The sequence below is a fragment of the Xenopus tropicalis genome, chromosome 5 (assembly GCF_000004195.4).
Source record: "Xenopus tropicalis strain Nigerian chromosome 5, UCB_Xtro_10.0, whole genome shotgun sequence".
Lineage (NCBI taxonomy): Eukaryota > Metazoa > Chordata > Amphibia > Anura > Pipidae > Xenopus > Xenopus tropicalis.
In genome coordinates, this window is record NC_030681.2 from 145,523,520 (window position 1) to 145,542,426 (window position 18,907).

The window sequence follows — 18,907 nt, forward strand, 5'->3', positions numbered from 1 at the left end:
CTAGATTGGGTTCCCTTATGGCCCTGACTTTCATTTTGGCCAATTGGGTGTGGTGCAATGGTGCCTGACCGGTCTGTCGGTGCAGACTTTGTTGCTTGTGGCGGGTAGGCATCTGTGCTTTTGGTGCTGGTGGGTATTAATGGCCCTGTATATAGTGCCAGTGGGAATGGTAGAGAGGTTGGCTTTAGGGTGAAGACACACAGAGCTACTAGTAGCAGCTACTTGTCACGGCTACAGAAATAGACAATGCTGATCGTTTACTGATAATTGTCTCTATGTGTGTTTTAGCAGAGGCAATTCTCAGTATTGTCTATGGCAGGGGATTTTTTGAAGTTTAGTAGCTGTTACTAAGTAGCTCTGTGTGTCTTCACCCTAAGGTAAGGCACAAGGGCATTTACTCCTCAGCACCAGAGAATATGTACATCTAGGCATTGGGGCATTTCAGCAAGTGCTGGGGGGGGCCCTAGGTTTGACAGGATCGGAGCTGGATGAAGAGGCCCCCGACAATTTAAGATAATCGGGTCTGAGCAGGGGAAATAACTGACCTACCCCCCCAGTTACCCTCCATAAACTATAGCCAGCGGTGTTGTGGGATGAGGGAGTTTTAGTGCAACAACAGTATAGCACTACACAGTAAAATGTCTGCGATTTTTTGGGAGTTGCATTCCCCCAGCAGCTTGATGGCCAGCCCTGGTTAATATGCTGAGAACATATAACAGTCCTTACACCACATTGTTATCTTCCCTTTGTACCTTTTACTAACCCCTTACTCACCCCTTACTCACAAGCTGCCCCTGCAGGGCCCCGGGGCACGTTTCGGCCACACCAGCCCTTGTACATTCCATGGGGGTCCCACAATTCCAGCTGGGGGGGGCACGCCGCTTAGTTTGGTACAGGGAGGGTCAGTCTGCGGGAGAGAACTGCAAACATGTTGGGTCCCAACACCGGCACCGCACAAACAGCCCCCAACTGTACGCCTTACATATACTTATTCCCCACCCCTTGCCGCACCGTTGTCCCTACGCCCCGCCCCATCTGTCACCTAGTGGAGACGCCCCCTTGCTGCCGGCTATGTGATTCCCCGCTGAGATGCGCACAGTGGCCCCAGCATGGCAGAGACATCTCGGGAACTGCCCCTCAGCACTCTCACCGCCAGTACCCGGAGAGCCCTCCGCATCCGTGCCCGGCAGGTGAGCTCTAGCCCGGCCCCCCGGCCCCCAGGGTATATATCTATAGCTGCCCCCCCGGATATATCTCTATAGCTGCCCCCCGGCCCCCCTGGTATATATCTATAGCTGCCCCCCTGGTATATATCTATAGCTGCCCCCTGGTATATATCTATAGCTGCCCCCCGGCCCCCCTGGTATATATCTATAGCTGCCCCCTGGTATATATCTATAGCTGCCCCCCGGCCCCCCTGGTATATATCTATAGCTGCCCCCCTGGTATATATCTATAGCTGCCCCCTGGTATATATCTAAAGCTGCCCCCCGGCCCCCAGGGTATATATCTATAGCTGCCCCCCGGGTATATATCTATAGCTGCCCCCCTGGTATATATCTATAGCTGCCCCCCTGGTATATATCTATAGCTGCCCCCCTGGTATATATCTATAGCTGCCACCCGGCCCCTAGGGTATATATCTATAGCTGCCCCCCGGCCCCCAGGGTATATATCTATAGCTGCCCCCCGGGTATATATCTATAGCTGCCCCCCGGCCCCTAGGGTATATATCTATAGCTGCCCCCCGGCCCCCAGGGTATATATCTATAGCTGCCCCCCTGGTATATATCTATAGCTGCCCCCCGGCCCCTAGGGTATATATCTATAGCTGCCCCCCGGGTATATATCTATAGCTGCCCCCCGGGTATATATCTATAGCTGCCCCCCTGGTATAAATCTATAGCTGCCCCCCGGCCCCCAGGGTATATATCTATAGCTGCCCCCCCCCCCCCCGGGTATATCTCTATAGCTGCCCCCCGGCCCCCAGGGTATATATCTATATCTGCCCCCCCCCAGGGTATATATTTATAGCTGCCCCCCTGGTATATATCTATAGCTGCCCCCGGGTATATATCTATAGCTGCCCCCCGGCCCCCAGGGTATATATCTATATCTGCCCCCCCCCCAGGGTATATATCTATAGCTGCCCCCCTGGTATATATCTATAGCTGCCCCCGGGTATATATCTATAGCTGCCCCCCGGCCCCTCTGGTACTACACTCTCCCAGCCTGTTCTTTCCGTCCCCTTATTGCTTAGTTACCCTGTTCTAGTCTTCCCGTTGCTGGGTTACCTGGGAGCTCTCCTATCAGGATAATCCCCATCTTTATACTTGTCTCATCCCCTGAGCCCTTGTATATATATATACACCTGTATGCATGATAGTCAGTCATATATATATATATATATATATCTAGAACAAATTAATCAACTAGAGAAGTGAAACCGCACTCACAGGACTTGTGGACAAAATAATGGTGTTATTAAGAGATGGACTCTCTAACGCTCTATTCACCCCTTTTTTGTCCACAAGTCCTGTGAGTGCGGTTTCACTTCTCTAGGTAATTATATATATATATATACGTGTACATAATCAGTCTGATATATATATATGTATATTTGATAGAGAGTGAGTCCGAGTGATATATAATAATGGCAGTGACTGTACCTGCTCTGTATCCTCTTTCCTATAAAGACATTTGGGAGAAATCTGGAGAATTAGCAGTTTACGCCCCCCTCCCTGCGCCTATATGTGGGTTATACTGTGTATATACAGTTACACTTATTTCTGAGGACTTTGGATGGGCAACCATACAAACCTGGAACATCTTTCTTTTTTTGGTACTCAAAATTATACCCCCCCTCCCCAAAATGGCTATAGAATAACATAAAACCCAGTTTCCCATCATCCCTCCTAAATTCAGTGGCAGTATCTGCTTAGTTGCCAGTTGGGCTACAAGGTGCCCAGTATAGGCAATGTCCTGGATAATTCCACTGTCTGGGGTTAAACACTACCCCATAGAGCATTTGCAGACAGTAATTAAAATGAATGGGGGTGTAATCCCCTCCCCCAACATATTAAGCAGGTGCTGCTGTGGGTATTAGGTAGGTAGGTAGGTGTGTGTGTGTATATATATGTGTGTGTGTGTACAGGTGGCCTCTGTTTGTAGAGAGACTTGGAGGAGCTTTATTATAGTGTAATACACAAGGGCCATAAATATCCTATAAACCAGGTCCTTATAAACGGTGCTTAGTGATGTCATCAGTTTTAGTCATTACCTAGTGATGTCATTTGATTAAAATAACTAGTAACAGCACTCATGGGTTAAAAACCCAAAAATCAAAAATCATATAACTGTGTGGGTTAATACACATGATGTACAGTTATAAAATTTATAATTATAAAAGACTGTTGCTTATTAATTTTATATTTTGTTTGAGACAATCGAATTGCTTTTCCCAATGATCTCCGGTATCTGCCAGCTCAGTAAGTGTCGTTTGAATTGAATTCTTTTTACTCACAAGCGCAGGGTGGTGGTTTTTTAGTTTTGTTTTTAGATGTCATTTGTGTCACATGACTCACAGAAAGTTGCGTATTATAAGGAATAATGTCAGGGTCGGACTGGGGGGTGGAGGGCCCACCGGGGCTTCTGCCTTGGGGGCCCCTGCACCCCCAAATGACCCCCGCCTCAGACTCTCAAACACCCCCCTTACCCGTTCAACCCCCTCCCCCGAGCACACCTAAATTAACCTTACGGTCAGTGCGTTGGGGGAGGCGGGAGGAAGACCTGCGACTCGGTATAGTGGCCTGCGGCGATGGGGTCTGGGCCACCGGGGCCCTCCAGGTTTTTTCCTGGTGTCCCAGAAGCCCAGTTCGACCCTGAATAATGCACCCCCTGTTGTAAAATATGAGGATATTAGAAGTCACTGAGGAGTGCCCTGACCTGTATAAAAGCCAGAGGCTGAAAGACTTCTTATATCCTTATATTTTACAGTAGGGGGGCATTATTACCCATATAATCAGTGCTCAGTGTCCATGGCAGTTATTATTGGTACACAGTGTATTAATAATAACTAATAATAACAATAATGTACACTATTCCACTATTATTATTATCCTTACATTTTACCAGAGTCTCTATATTATTCCCAATATATCTATAATATAATATATCTGTTATCATCTGCTGAATATAACCAACTCTCCCCCCATTGACTTGGCCTATTTTATAATAATTTACACCAAAAACTGCCGTTCCCCTGCCTCGTGTATTTTGAATTCCTTTCCTATTAAACTGATATCCCCAAATACCCCAAATTAAAGGGGAATTAAACCCAAAAATAACAGTCTGCACTGCATTTTTGTGGGGTTTTTAATGTGCGTGTGAATGCAATGGCTGTTGAAAGTAGTCTGTCCCTTTCTATTATCTGCACTGCTGGTCCCGACTCTTGAAACAACACAGCAGATACATTTCATGGGCACGCAGCAAGGAATACAGCGAGTAGGGTGCCCGGGGCTTCTGGGTGCTGATAACTAGAGTTCTCCTCCTTATCTACCCGCTACAGACTTACTATTATTGACATCTTTGTGGGGGGGGCATCTTGTTACCGCCTGTCAAGGCCACACCCCTTCCTTTGTGGTGCTGACAGATAAAGACATTTGTCACTCTCCCTGACCAATGCTTGTACATTTGTAAAGGGTTAGTTCACCTTTAAATGAACTTTTAATATGAGTCATATTCTGCTACAATTTGCAATTGGTCTTTATGTTTTTAATTTGTATGATTTTTCAGTTATTTAGCTTTTTGTTCAGCAGCTCTCCAGTTTGGAATTGTAGTAGCTATCTGGTTGCTGGGGTCCTGTTTACCCAACAACCAAGCAGTGGTTTGAACGAGTGAGAGAGAGTAGGAGAGGGCCCGGATAAAAAGGTAAGGGATAAAAAGTTACAAATACAATAAAATTGTAGCCTCACAGAGCAATAGTTTTTGGCTGCCGGGGTCAGTGACCCCCATTTGAAAGCTGGAAAGAAGCAGAAAAGGAAGGGAAATAAAAACTATAAAAAATAAAATAAATAATTAACAAAAAATAATACTAATAAAAACCAAGCTTCAAAAGAGAATAATCCAAACTGTCAGCCTATTTCTTCTATTGTAGAAAATCTTTTCCCTTCCTTAATTTGGTTTTCCCTCTCTGTAGCTTTTCCTTTTTGTGTGTCTTTTTTTTAAGAGGGGTGCTCATTACTGTACCCCATTCATTAACTAACAGGGAGAATAATGTATCCCTCCAATCCCCTCCGGGCCCCGAGGCCATCTAACATCTCTGAAAGGAGCGCAGGTAGATTTGCCCAAATCCCCATGCACCTACTGGTTTCACTGTACTGGGGGGATGCTGGGAAGTGCTGGGCTGGGGGTAAAACAGAGTTTGCAGGGCCAAATTTATAATAAAAAGTAAAACTGTCCAGTCACATGTCACATGTTATACTACAACTCCCAGCACCCTCAAGAAGCCTATGATGTGCAAGCACAGTTGTACTTTAATAACAACTAAAGGGCGACAGGTTGGGAAATTCTAATCCAAGATGATATTGTTTCTATCTTTCCCTGCGGCTCCCATCTTACTGCACCCTCTGCTCTGTGGGGCCCTCAGGGTTGGACTGGGCCTCCGGGGCACCTGAAAAAATCTCGGGGGTCCTGTCCCCATTGGGCCCAAGTGCAGGATGTGCAGGGCAGGGGGAGTGGTTTTTTTCATGTGTGGATGTCAGCGTAGCTGGAGGTATTCAGGGAGGAAGGTACGTGTGGGGGGGCAGCTTTACCAAGGGGTTTAGGGGCCTTGGAAGCAGCTTGGCAACAGGGGTGGGGGGCCTCGGCAGTGAGTTTGCAATGGGGGCTTGGAAGTGGGTTGGCGTCAGGGGTGGGGGCCCTGGGCAGTGAGTTTGCAATGGGGGCCTTGAAAGTGGATTGGTGACAGGGGTGGGACCTAGGTGGGGGAAGTGGGGGCCCTTGCAGTCACCTTACCGGTGGGCCCAGAAACCCCAGGCAGACTTTGGGGGCCCCAATATGTCAGGTCCCAATAAGTGTCTGTAATTGGAGTCTCTGACCAGTCTTGGACTGGGGTGTCTGAGGCCAACGGAGCTGCCACGTCAGGGGCCCCCAACCCTTATTCCTCTACTTCTCAAAATTATTTTTTGTAAAAAAGCTACCAGGAACTACCCAGGGTAGGAGGCCTTGGGGGTGGTCAAGTTATGCCCCTGGTCTCACATAGATATATATATATATATATATATATATATATATATATATATATATATATATATATATAAGAACAAACAGGAGCACACCATCCAAAAGATCAGAGGCCCTGGGTGCTGGCAAAAAACAATAATAAAGAAACAGAGAGCCGCACACAGGGACTTTGCAAAAAGATAAAGTATTTAATGAAAAAGGTCTGACGTTTCGAGCACCAACTGTGCTCTTCCTCAGGGACAAACCATATATATATATACGTTTTTTGTATAATGAAAAAAGTTGTCATTCCAGGCAACTGTTGCTGCAGTAATATTCTTACCAGATCCATTACAGAAGAGTGACACGTGTGAATTTGTTCCAGGCCAGGGAAGCCAAGCTGTCAGTACTCAGCAAGGTTTGCTACGCCATTGGGGGAGCCCCTAATCAGGTGTCAGGAAGCGCATCAGCCTTCTTTCTGCAGATCTACCTCTTAGATGTGGCGCTGGTAAGTGGCATTAGAGTATAAGGGTAACTAGCATGTACTGCATGTAATTAGATGACTGGATTGTAGCCCCTATTTAATGGCATCCTGAAGCTTAAGCTATAACCACAGAACTTCTTAGTGACTTCTAATATCCTTATAAGTTATACCTTGTCAGAGTTCCCTGTATAACTCAGCCTGCAGCCTTGTGCCTTTATATGGGCACAGAACCCCTCAGTGACTTCTAATATCCTTATCATTTACAGTAGGGGGTACATTATCCCTTATAATACATGAGTGATACTCAGAGTTCCCTGTATAACTCCGCCTGCAGCCTTGTGCCTTTATATGGGCACAGAACCCCTCAGTGACTGCTAATATCCTTATCATTTACAGTAGGGGGTACATTATCCCTTATAATACATGAGTGATACTCAGAGTTCCCTGTATAACTCAGCCTGCAGCCTTGTGCCTTTATATGGGCACAGAACCCCTCAGTGACTGCTAATATCCTTATCATTTACAGTAGGGGGTACATTATCCCTTATAATACATGAGTGATACTCAGAGTTCCCTGTATAACTCAGCCTGCAGCCTTGTGCCTTTATATGGGCACAGAGCCCCTCAGTGACTGCTAATATCCTTATCATTTACAGTAGGGGGTACATTATCCCTTATAATACATGAGTGATACTCAGAGTTCCCTGTATAACTCAGCCTGCAGCCTTGTGCCTTTATATGGGCACAGAACCCCTCAGTGACTGCTAATATCCTTATCATTTACAGTAGGGGGTACATTATCCCTTATAATACATGAGTGATACTCAGAGTTCCCTGTATAACTCATCCTGCAGCCTTATGCCTTTATATGGGCACAGAACCCCTCAGTGACTGCTAATATCCTTATCATTTACAGTAGGGGGTACATTATCCCTTATAATACATGAGTGATACTCAGAGTTCCCTGTATAACTCAGCCTGCAGCCTTGTGCCTTTATATGGGCACAGAACCCCTCAGTGACTGCTAATATCCTTATCATTTACAGTAGGGGGTACATTATCCCTTATAATACATGAGTGATACTCAGAGTTCCCTGTATAACTCAGCCTGCAGCCTTGTGCCTTTATATGGTCACAGAACCCCTCAGTGACTGCTAATATCCTTATCATTTACAGTAGGGGGTACATTATCCCTTATAATACACGAGTGATACTCAGAGTTCCCTGTATAACTCATCCTGCAGCCTTATGCCTTTATATGGGCACAGAACCCCTCAGTGACTGCTAATATCCTTATCATTTACAGTAGGGGGTACATTATCCCTTATAATACATGAGTGATACTCAGAGTTCCCTGCAGTCTTGTGTCTTATTTGGTCATGTAACTCCTCACTCAATATAATGTGTGTATATAATGTATATATGTGTGTGTATATATATACCGTATATATATATATATATATATATATATATATATACCGTATATATATATATATATATATATATATATATATATATATATATATATATATATATATATATATATATATATATATATATATATATATATATATATATATATATATATATATATATATATATATATACACGGATATGCACAGTGAAATAAATGAGTATTTTTCACATACATGGTGTGTGCTGCTCCTCCTTACAAGTGTTTACCCCTGTTGGCCAAGCACCCATTCTTTTGAATTGGGATCAGAGTACAGACAGACATCTGGACTGGCCATGCAACTACTTTGTGCCTTTTGATATCCTTATATATTTAAGTAGGGGGTACACCATTTCCTACCTGCAGCATTCCTGATTTTACAACTCCTGACATCCCCCATTGGCAAATGGTCTATTGCTTTTAATCAATGGGGAAAACACCTGCAAGAATCCCATTAAATGGCACCTCTTTGACTACAGGTTTTACTGCAGTGTAAACAGCAGATACTCCTAGGCTCAGGGTGGGGATCAACCCATGAAACTCCTACAGCCAATCAAATTATCAGCTTTATTTTGTTTGTTCATATTCTACAATCTTCCCCCAGCCCCATTTAAAAAGGTTGCCAAGACTCTAGATTCACCTATGTACTCAGTAGGGGGAAGGGGCTTTTAGCTAAAGATCTCCAACAAAAAAAAACATGCTGGACACACAGGGTTAATGACTAGTTGGGCAAGTTGGGGCCAGTAAAACAGTTTGTTGTGGGTCAGGGGCCCACAGACCTCCCTGTCGATAATGTCAGTGTGCCCCATTTCTCCTCCAGCTGTCTGTTATCATTCATTTATATACTCATGCCTGCCCAGCAGGTGGGGTTGGGTGCGGGTAGGTTAGTGTTGGGCACAAGCCGGCTATTTGTTGACCCAAACATCACTACTGCCTTGCACCAAAGCTGATATAAAGCATCAAATTCTGGATTTGTGTTTGTCCCATCAGATCTCACCCTATCAAGCCTCTTTGGTCCTGTCCCTTGGAAAAACCTGGGGTGGAATTACAGATCCTATTGTGGGCTACTGCATAAGCAAAAGCAAATGGACACGGATTGGTCGATTGATGCCCTGGTAAGAAATGGTGAAATGCGCCCAAAGTTTTCCTCTTCTGCAATGATTGGTCGGAGGTGGGAGTTCTTATTGCAATTCATGTTGGTCACAAAGGGGCTGCTGTAAGGTGCCATAGAAGGTGCATAGGCAGTCACTATTTATTGGGCTGGGGGGGGGGGCTGTTTGGGCCTCTGTGTACTTGAAACACTAGGGCCTATTTTTAATCTCAATCTGGACCTGGAGTCTGGATATAGGGTACTGATGGGGGGACAGATGGATGGCCTGTATTGTTTATTTGCTTTTCTTGGCCCCCCCATTGACTTGGGTTTACACTCACACACACACACCCCTAGCATAGTACTGTACCCTTCCAGCACAGAACTGCCTTTAATGATCTAGTGGCCCCAGCAATATATGAAATAGTTGCCCCAGTGGTACATGAAATAGTTGCCCCAGCCATATATGAATATTTGCCCCAGCAGTGTATAAAAAAATTGACTCAGCGGTATATGAAATAGTTGCCTCAGGAGTGTAAAAAAAAAAAAAGTTGCCCCAGCAATACATGAAATAGTTGCCCCAGCCGTATATCAATATTTGCCCCAGTAGTGTATATATATGTGACACAATCTTCCCAGCATTCTTGGAACAATGTTCCAGTATTTTGGTGGCACTGATGCCCCAGCATTCCCTATTATAGTGACCCTGGCTGCTCTTCCTATGATTACACACAGGGTGAAGCTGGGGGCCCCCAAGGCCAGCAGCACCCATGCCACCCTGAGTGTAACTCACAAGCAGACTCTACTAGAACCAATGTTTTTTATTTACACTGCACATTCAGCCCAGATAAACACCCCTCACAGCCGCCTCCATTATTGCACAGAGCAGCACAGAAATTCCCTCAAACCACTGTCATTGTTCTGCAGAACTTCTGACCCACATTGTTCCCTTGTGCGCTGAATGGATCTTCCCCTGGTTTCATTATTTGCAAAAAAAATCAGCTGCTTCTGAACATTCTGCAGGACTAGAAGCCTCAATGGGCAGTCACATTACTAAGTCCTCCTTATCCATAAAACTGAGACACAGGCAACAACTTGGAGAAATAAAGGTTTCCTCTATATTTAGCTTATTGTCTGTATTTAAACAAATCCTTCTGAGGGGCAAGTAGGAGGAGAAGGAGCAAGAGAGGGGGGCAAGTAGATTTTCAAGTGCTTTAGAAATGCTTTGAGGAACAGGGTGAAGACACACTGAGCTACTAGTAGCAGCTACTTTTTCACCGCTACTAAACTTCAGAAAATACCCTGCCATAGACAATACTGAGAATTGCCTCTGCTAAAACACACGTAGAGACAATTATCAGTAAATGATCAGCATTGTCTGTTTTAGTAGCTGCTACTAGTAGCTCCATGTGTCTTCACCTTAAGGCTACTGCCCCATGGAGAAATTAGTTGCCCGCGATAAATCGGCAGGTTTTAGATCTAGCCAAATCCAAGAGCCCGGCCAAACCAAATCCAAACCTTTTAAATCACATGACTTTAGACCATGTGACAATGAAAAGAGCTGATTTTTTTTCTCCATTATTACAGGATGTTGGGGTGCACACCCTTCCTGGTAGTGTCCTATTTCCTCTTGTGGTTTGTCCCCACTTTCGAGACTGGGAGAGTCCTGTGGTACCTGGCATTCTTCAGCTGCTTCCAAGCACTCAGCACTGTAAGTGTTTCCAGGGGCTTTTATATAGTAAATAATGTACCCCCTGTTGTAAAATACAAGGATATAAAAAGTCACAGAGGAGTTCCATGACCATATTCAAGTATGAGGCCGAAGGCCAAGTGCTTTTATACAGGTCATGGAACTCCGACTTGCAACAGGGAATACATTGTTTGTTCTAACACACAGTGAGTCGTAAATCATGTGACTGAAATGACATCACTAAGCACTAATTATAACTGATGACATCACTAAGCACTGTTTATAAGGATATTGTTTACAGGATTTTCTTGTGTATTATATGTCTATTAACCCCCTGGCTGGAATCATATGTCCATGTTCCCACCATCCAGGGGCCCCCCACTCCAGTCACAAAACGTGTGCCACCCTATACCTAATCCCCCTTGGGGGTGCAGCTTTGTCTTACATATAGATGTGATTGGGGGTTAGGGAGGAGCACCTGGTTCGGAGTAGGTAGCAAGACTGGGTTGGTGGGGGGCCAGGGCCTATCGGGGGTTTTCCTGGTGTCCTGTTGGCCCAGTTCGAACCTGAAAGCATTTTTCGGCAACAAAATTTCTGCTTTTCAAGCCACCGATTTAACAGAAAGAGGGAGTACTGCTGTGCTTCATAGTAACCCACCCACAATAGGAGCCCAGGAGCAACTTCCTGTTCTGCAAAACAGGCAAAGGTGCAAAGGAAATTTAATTCCCTAATACATTGGGCATGGGGGGAACAAAACCCTTGGGCTGCATTACAATTCCTGAGAAAGTCTGATCATAACTTCTTCCTATAGACTTGTTGTTTCTTTGGCACCACCTATCTGTGAAACTACAGTTACTACAGTTTTTATCCTACTCGGTTACTGAGGGAAATATATTCTAGTATTCCCTGATCATTTTTTTATACCTGTAGGCTTACCATGTCCCATACACCACCCTTACCATGTTCCTTAGCACAGACCAGATGGAGAGGGATTCCGCCACGGCCTACAGTAAGTGCTCCTACCCACCCAGAGTGCCTTCAGTCCTATGACCAGCACTCATACCCCTACTGTTCCTATAGGAATGACTGTGGAGGTTCTGGGCACATTGATTGGGGCGGCGGTCCAAGGGCAGATAGTAGCCAGCGCTCACACTGGGTCTCACTGCAATGTGACCAATATGACTGGGAACCTGACAGCAGATTTTCTGTATGAACCTACAGAGTACATCACGTCTGCAGTAAGTATCAGTCTGCACCCTGTCTGATCCCTATATGTAATGTCTAGCTATTCCTCTCTTGTTACTATGGGAGGAATGTGGTAACGGGTCTAATAAACTATAGCAACCAATCAGCACATAGCTTTTATTGGCGTGCTGCCTATTGGTAGCCATTGGCTGTATCAGCGCAGAGGGACGCACCTTCTAGAGATGGATATTGCAAGGCTGAGAGAACACAGTATGTTTCTGCATGAACAAATACCCAGCTATACCCATAGTACCCCTGTATTTATAAAGGTCCTACATATACATCAGGGGGTACCCGTTGTACTAGTAGATACTCAGGTAGGCACACAGTCCCATATTTATATGGGCACAGTTAGGATCTCAGATTTTAATGTAAATCTACTTCACTTCCATCTTCTCCTCTTCCCATTCATCTTCCTGTCCTGTGTTTCTCTTTTCCTTCTCTTCTTTCTTATCCCCACATCCTTTTTTATTCTACCTTTCCTCCATGTTTCTTATTCTTCCTTTCTCCCCTCACTTTGCAAAGTCCCTCTTTTGTCCCCTTGCACCTTCTAAACCCCCATTCCCCATTATCCCATCTTCCATTCCTGTACTTGTTTTCTCTCTCTTTTTTCCTTTATGCTCCACACCTTTTATCTACTCATTCTTTGACGATGTCCCTCAACCTTTTCTCCCTTCTCTCTGGTGCCCCAGTCTCTCTGCTTTGTCTTCTGTAAGCTTTTCTCTGTGGCTCCCTTTATATTGTACACCCCCCATTCACCCACTTCTGTCCATCACAATTTTTAGCATCTGCTCTCCTTCAATCTTCCCTCCTTGCTTAGGCAGGACACCTCCTCCATTGCACAGTGTAGCCATGACAGTGCACCTATACCATTGGTATCCTAACTGTGGGTCTGCCTTCCTAGGGGTGCACCAGAACTTTGACTTGGGGGACTCAGCTGAAGGCCTGTTTGGGTGGTATTTGGTAAGAATGTCTATTGACTGTCCTAGAGAAGTCCTAGAGAAGTCTTTGGAGCTCAGTCTGATGGTCAGTTAGGGAAAGAATTTGGACTTATGTTCTGCTAGATATTCTTGGAACTCTTGCCAAATGGCTGATACACCAGTGCTTTCATGAAACTGTAAACTTTGATTAGGTAAGAAGGACCCATACCAAATGTTGGCCCTCAAAGGGCGTTTGAGCCAATTAGGTCTGAAAAACCAATGGCCAGTATGGCTTGTGCCCTTTACCTTTTAGAAGTATATGTGTATACAAACTATATATATCTAAAGTCAGCTTGTTACCCTTCCAGGGGCAAGTGTAGAAGATATATGTAAGTCTATAGCCTATGCCATTTCCTTTCTAGAGGCAAGTCTACATGATAGCGGCAGGGATCATTGGCTGCCTGTATCTCCTATGCATCTCTGTACTTTTCCTCGGAGTTAAGGAAAGAGACGGTAAGAAATGATTCTGTTACTTAGTTAACTTTTTAAATCTCCATACTGAGAATATACCTTATTTATAATATTTAAGAGGACTCCCCAAAAAAGACAGTTATATTTGATGATGTTTCTGATTATTGGCAGACCCGTACGCCCTGGTCGCTGGGAAGGTTATTCCATTTTTTAAAGGATTCCGAGAGACGATGCAGTTCGGGCCCTACCTGAATCTGATAAGTTCGTTTCTCCTCATCTCGGCGGCTGTTCAGGTATCACCTTCATCAACCTGTTTCACATTTAAACTCCCAAAAGGCTATCTACATTTGACTATTGCCCTACAAAGCAAGACAGTTAGGGATCATTGAACCCTATATACCTGAATACACAGACACAGCTCAGAACTACAGACACATAGGCCTAGCTTTGTGTTCCAATTGAGTGGTGCAAGCCCAGCACTATGTCTATTGAAGGATCTAGGTGTAGGGGTTTCTCATAAGCTTTTCTGACCCCTGACCCTACCTGAGATATAAACAGCTCAAATTCAGCAAAACCTCAGACTCCTGATGGGAGATGTTTCCTGCACGTTCCCTGGCCTGCCGACACAGCAGATCTCCCTGAGCCATGCAGATTCGGTGAGAGGGACAGGATACACCTCCCTGTAGCTAATTCTGTTCCATGGAAGCCATCTTTATGCAAAGGGGACGGTATTACATATCTATGCCTTGTCTGTTCTTTCAGAGTTTAACTTCTCTTTCTAAATTATCAGATTCAACAGAGCAATTTTGTCCTTTTTTGCACACATGCTGCAGATCTGCAAGATCACTTTCAGAACCTGGTGCTGACCATCCTGGTGAGTTGGGATTGGGTTGGGTTCCCAAGGGTATATATAGTACATGCCCAGATTGTTCCTAGAACTGCCAATTACTTTCTTTTGTTTACTTGCTGGGCACAACTGTATGGAAGTCAGTGCAGCCTTTACTAGATGCTTATATTTCAAAAGTGACCTTTGTTGAAGGTAGAATGTAACCCTAAAGCTTATGTAAAAGTTCAGGGATTGTACAGGAAACCTGCCATATTAAATTACAATATATACCTTTTTAGCCATTAAAGAGTTTTTTCGTGAGCATGAACCTTGATCATAGTAAACACAAAATGGCGACAATAAAACAAGATGATGTTAGTCATGATCAGGGTGGTGGTAATAAACAGTATTGCTCCATATGCCCATTAGCCACATGCTTGATCCACCTAAACCCACCTCGTTTATGTTTGTCTGGGACCACATCTTTGACTCGACCTGTCAGTCCTTCTGCCAGTCTTCCCCAATAATGGCCTTGGGTAAGATAGCAACAGTAGAGAACAGTGTTGCCCAACACAGTGGCCCCAGTGGTGTTGTACTTCAGCTAAATGGCCATAGGTTGGATGGGGCCCTGCAAGGACTGATATATCCAAAGCCCCACCACTTCTGAAGGCAACTCTGCCCTCCTCTGGGGTAGGAGCAGTAACACCTTGGCATAGGGGGTCATGTTTATGATGCAAATATGATATCCTGTACTGGGATGTCCAGCCTGCAGCCATGTAGGTTCCCCAAATAGTATACTGCATTCCCATCATACACAGCACTAGCCCCTACAGTCCATATTCCATAACAAATGACTTCATTTCCAAAGAGTTATACCCATGAGATTACATCATACCAGGCCTTTCCTTCTGGCTCATGAGAAGTTAGATGAACAGTTAGGTATAACTGGTCTATAAATAGAGGGGGGCCACCACAATGTAACTCTCATCAATGTTTTCCTCAGATTGCTGCTGTGCTGAGCATTCCTTTCTGGCAGTGGTTTTTGCAAAAGTTTGGGAAGAAAATGGCAGCCTTTGGAATTTCTGTGAGTGAGATCGTTGCCACTGTATAAGGTGTTGGGGTAGGAAAATGGGCCTACAACTCCCAGAATTGTTCCCATAGCCAAAGTGTGGGTGAAAGTGAGAGCAACCCAATACAAACGTTGGCATTAGGTGGTGTTAGAGTTTTGTCTTCTGGAGTTTTTGCACACAACGTGTGACAGTTGCCAAACATGGCACATTACATGGTTATGGGCAATTGGCCTGTACTTTGGGGCATTTACTATTTTTGGTGACAATTTATTCACATGTGAAAATAGGTGAAAAACTATTGTCAACTGGAACTCTTATCCTTACAGCTGATGATCCCATTTTCCATCATGTTGGTGACTATTTCCAGCCTTGTTGTTGCCTACGTTGTGGCTGTAGCCTCCGGCCTAAGCATTGCTGCGTCACTGCTCCTCCCATGGTGGGTGCCATATTGACTGCCTTTATTTAATGCCTTTGGTTGTTTTTATGTAACGAGTTACAAATATAGTGAAAAAACTGTGTATTCCTTAATGTAGGCATTCCTGCTGGACTTCCTGGATTCCTTCAGGAGCTGTAATTCAGTCACAGATGAGGAAATTGTTGTGTCGATTAAAAAAATTACCTAAGTCACCCACATTACCCACATAGATTAAACCTAGAAGAACTAAAGCTTCTGAATGTGCCATCCCTTACTATGATATAGAGATTGTGACCTTCAGGGGTACAAAACACTATGTATGACCAGTATCTCATGATGATTTATCCTCCTCTTCAATGTCCCCAGGTCGATGCTTCCTGATGTAGTGGATAATTTCCGACTTACCAATCCACAAGGGAAGGGGCTTGAAGCCATCTTCTACTCCTCGTTTGTGTTTTTCACCAAGCTCTCTGCTGGGATTGCCTTAGGAATATCGACACTGAGCCTTCAGTAGGTGGCACTTCCATTCGGACAAGATTGGCAATTATCATTCCAAGGCTACATTTGTTCTTTTTGCCTAACTGAGACCTTTTTCTTCCTGAGGTTGTACCGCTCTGCTGAGATGATCTCAGTATATTTATAGCTGCCTCCCAGGCTCAGCATTTTGTTATTATGGCTTGTGTCCCCTTAAGTACATCCATCGTTCCAACTGTCTAGCAGGTGTTATGAACGCTGTGACACTAAAATGACTGCCAGAGGAGCCACAACTAGAGAGAATTCAGAATGAAGTTATAGCAATGTTAAGTGTAGTGCATAGACTAGAATGGACATCCTTATCTTCTAATACAATCCATGGGCACAGCACTGGCACTTCATGGTATCTGTCCCTTTTTAGACCTGCTGAGCCTCAGCATTGGTACAGGTATGGGACCCATTATCCAGAATGCTCGGGACCTGGGGTTTTCCGGATACGGGGTCTTTCTGTAATTTGGATCTCCTACCTAAAGTCTGCTAAAAACATTAAACAGTAATTAAACCCAATAGGGCTGTTCTGCCCCAATAAGGGGTAATTATATCTTAGTTGGGATCAAGTACAGGTACTGTTTTATTATTACAGAGAAAAGGGAATCATTTAACCATGAAATAAACCCAATAGGGCTGTTCTGCCCCCAATAAGGGGTAATTATATCTTAGTTGGGATCAAGTACAGGTACTGTTTTATTATTACAGAGAAAAGGGAATCATTTAACCATTAAATAAACCCAATAGGGCTGTTCTGCCCCCAATAAGGGGTAATTATATCTTAGTTGGGATCAAGTACAGGTACTGTTTTATTATTACAGAGAAAAAGGAAATCATTTTTAAAAATGTGAATTATTTGATTACAATGGAGTCTATGGGTGATGGTCTTTCTGTAATTCAGAACTTTCTGGATAATGGGTCCGATACCTGTACAACTATGTAATTGAAGTTTTAAGTCCATTGTATATCTTAAAGGCAAATATGTCCTATATGCGGCAGCCTTTATATATAGTTGGAATCCGATCCAAGAGTGTTCTCATATCTGTTTGGATGAGATGCTATGGGTGTAACTTGGACACTGCTCTTCCATTCTTGTACTTGGCAGATTTGCGGACTACAACACGTCCCTGTGCAAGCAGTCGTACAGCGTAGTGCTTACTCTGAAGCTGCTGATTGGCGCAGCCCCTGCTCTCATGATTATTATAGGCTTAACCATACTGGCCTTCTACCCAATCACAGAAGACACGAGGAAGGAAACAGAGTTGGCTCTCGATGTCATACGGTGAGACTGATGTTTCTAACCATAGTGGTCTCATATGCTTTAAAGTAAAAATTTAATTTTTGAAATAAGTTTTGGTTTGTTATAGATAGACTACTAAGCAACTTCAGTTGGTCCCGACCGTATCTACAAATGTTTATTTAGCCATAACTGTCTTATCCATAAGACCAGCTATGGGTTCCACAGGTGTAGGTAGGTAGGAAGGTAGGAAGACAGTAGGTATGGTAGAGTATGATGGTGACACTAGATATTAGCCTTATGCTGCTCCAAGCACATCAAGTAAAGTTAAGAGTTGTTCTTCAACAACAGCTGAAGGGCCAAAAACTGGAAACAACCAGGTTTGTTTTGGTCTGAGCCCCACCACCAATAAGGTGTGCCAAAGTGAGCCGCCTATGATGTCAGATAGAAGTTGTGAAGCACAAAAATCTTAAGCCTTTAGTGTACCTTGAGTAGCCACAAACACACAGCAATATGGCAACCAATCAGATGTCTGGTTCTACATTCTACCTGTATTAGCCTTATAAGAGGTAACTGCGGATATGTTACAGCACCAGGGCAATCCCTGCTTAATTCTACCACATAAATGCCTCCCCCTTTTATGTCATATATTAAAAATGACTTTATATATTATTATTTATATTAAACATACGGTAATGCCTTCTTTCAGCATGCGGACTCGGCGATCCACTCTTATTGTTATCTGACATCACTGGGTTCTACCTTCACGGGGACTCTGAACGATATGCTGCTCTTAGAAGTCTTGTGAGTCGGGCTGGTTTGTGAAACATGTTCATGCTATCCGCCATCTTGAGTGGATAGTCATCACTTCACCTCGAAAGAAAGCCAAAGCGACTCCTGAATCCCTTCTCACTGAAAGCTATTCGCTTGGCTGGGAGGATATCAGCTTGGGGTATCAATATATTCGGAAAGAATCATCCAGCAGATCTGTTTTTGATGGAACTTTTTTGAATAAAAGCACAAGACTGTTACTCAATACATTTTATTCTTATTCTGCTTGTATGAATATATTTTAATACTGATTAATATATGAATATTAAAGATTAAATCTCTAGTGTATATCTAGGAACTAACTTGGGTTGGTAACTAATTTTGTATATAAAGTTCTGAGGTTGTGCTGCTGGACAAGATGATGCCAATGTGCCTGTGCATTGGTTTTGGCAGATTATATTCTAGCACAGCCACAAGAAAGTTGATTGGTC

The 18,907-nt window shown here is 44.0% G+C and overlaps 1 protein-coding gene across 3 annotated transcripts; it reads left to right on the top strand.

Annotated features, from left to right (window-relative positions):
- The first annotated feature begins 1,033 nt into the window (after window positions 1–1,033).
- On the top strand, window positions 1,034–18,778 carry mfsd2b (major facilitator superfamily domain-containing protein 2b). Of its 3 annotated transcripts, none has more exons than XR_001171750.3 (14): window positions 1,034–1,190; window positions 6,608–6,730; window positions 9,150–9,274; window positions 10,837–10,960; window positions 11,870–11,948; window positions 12,020–12,177; window positions 13,527–13,617; window positions 13,747–13,868; window positions 14,366–14,449; window positions 15,405–15,485; window positions 15,798–15,907; window positions 16,005–16,396; window positions 17,514–17,690; window positions 18,355–18,778. XR_001171750.3 is itself a non-coding variant. In NM_001102768.1 (14 exon segments), coding segments are annotated over 14 exon segments (1,536 nt in total). In that variant the 5' UTR covers window positions 1,083–1,109; the 3' UTR covers window positions 18,392–18,774.
- Window positions 18,779–18,907: the final 129 nt, after the last annotated feature.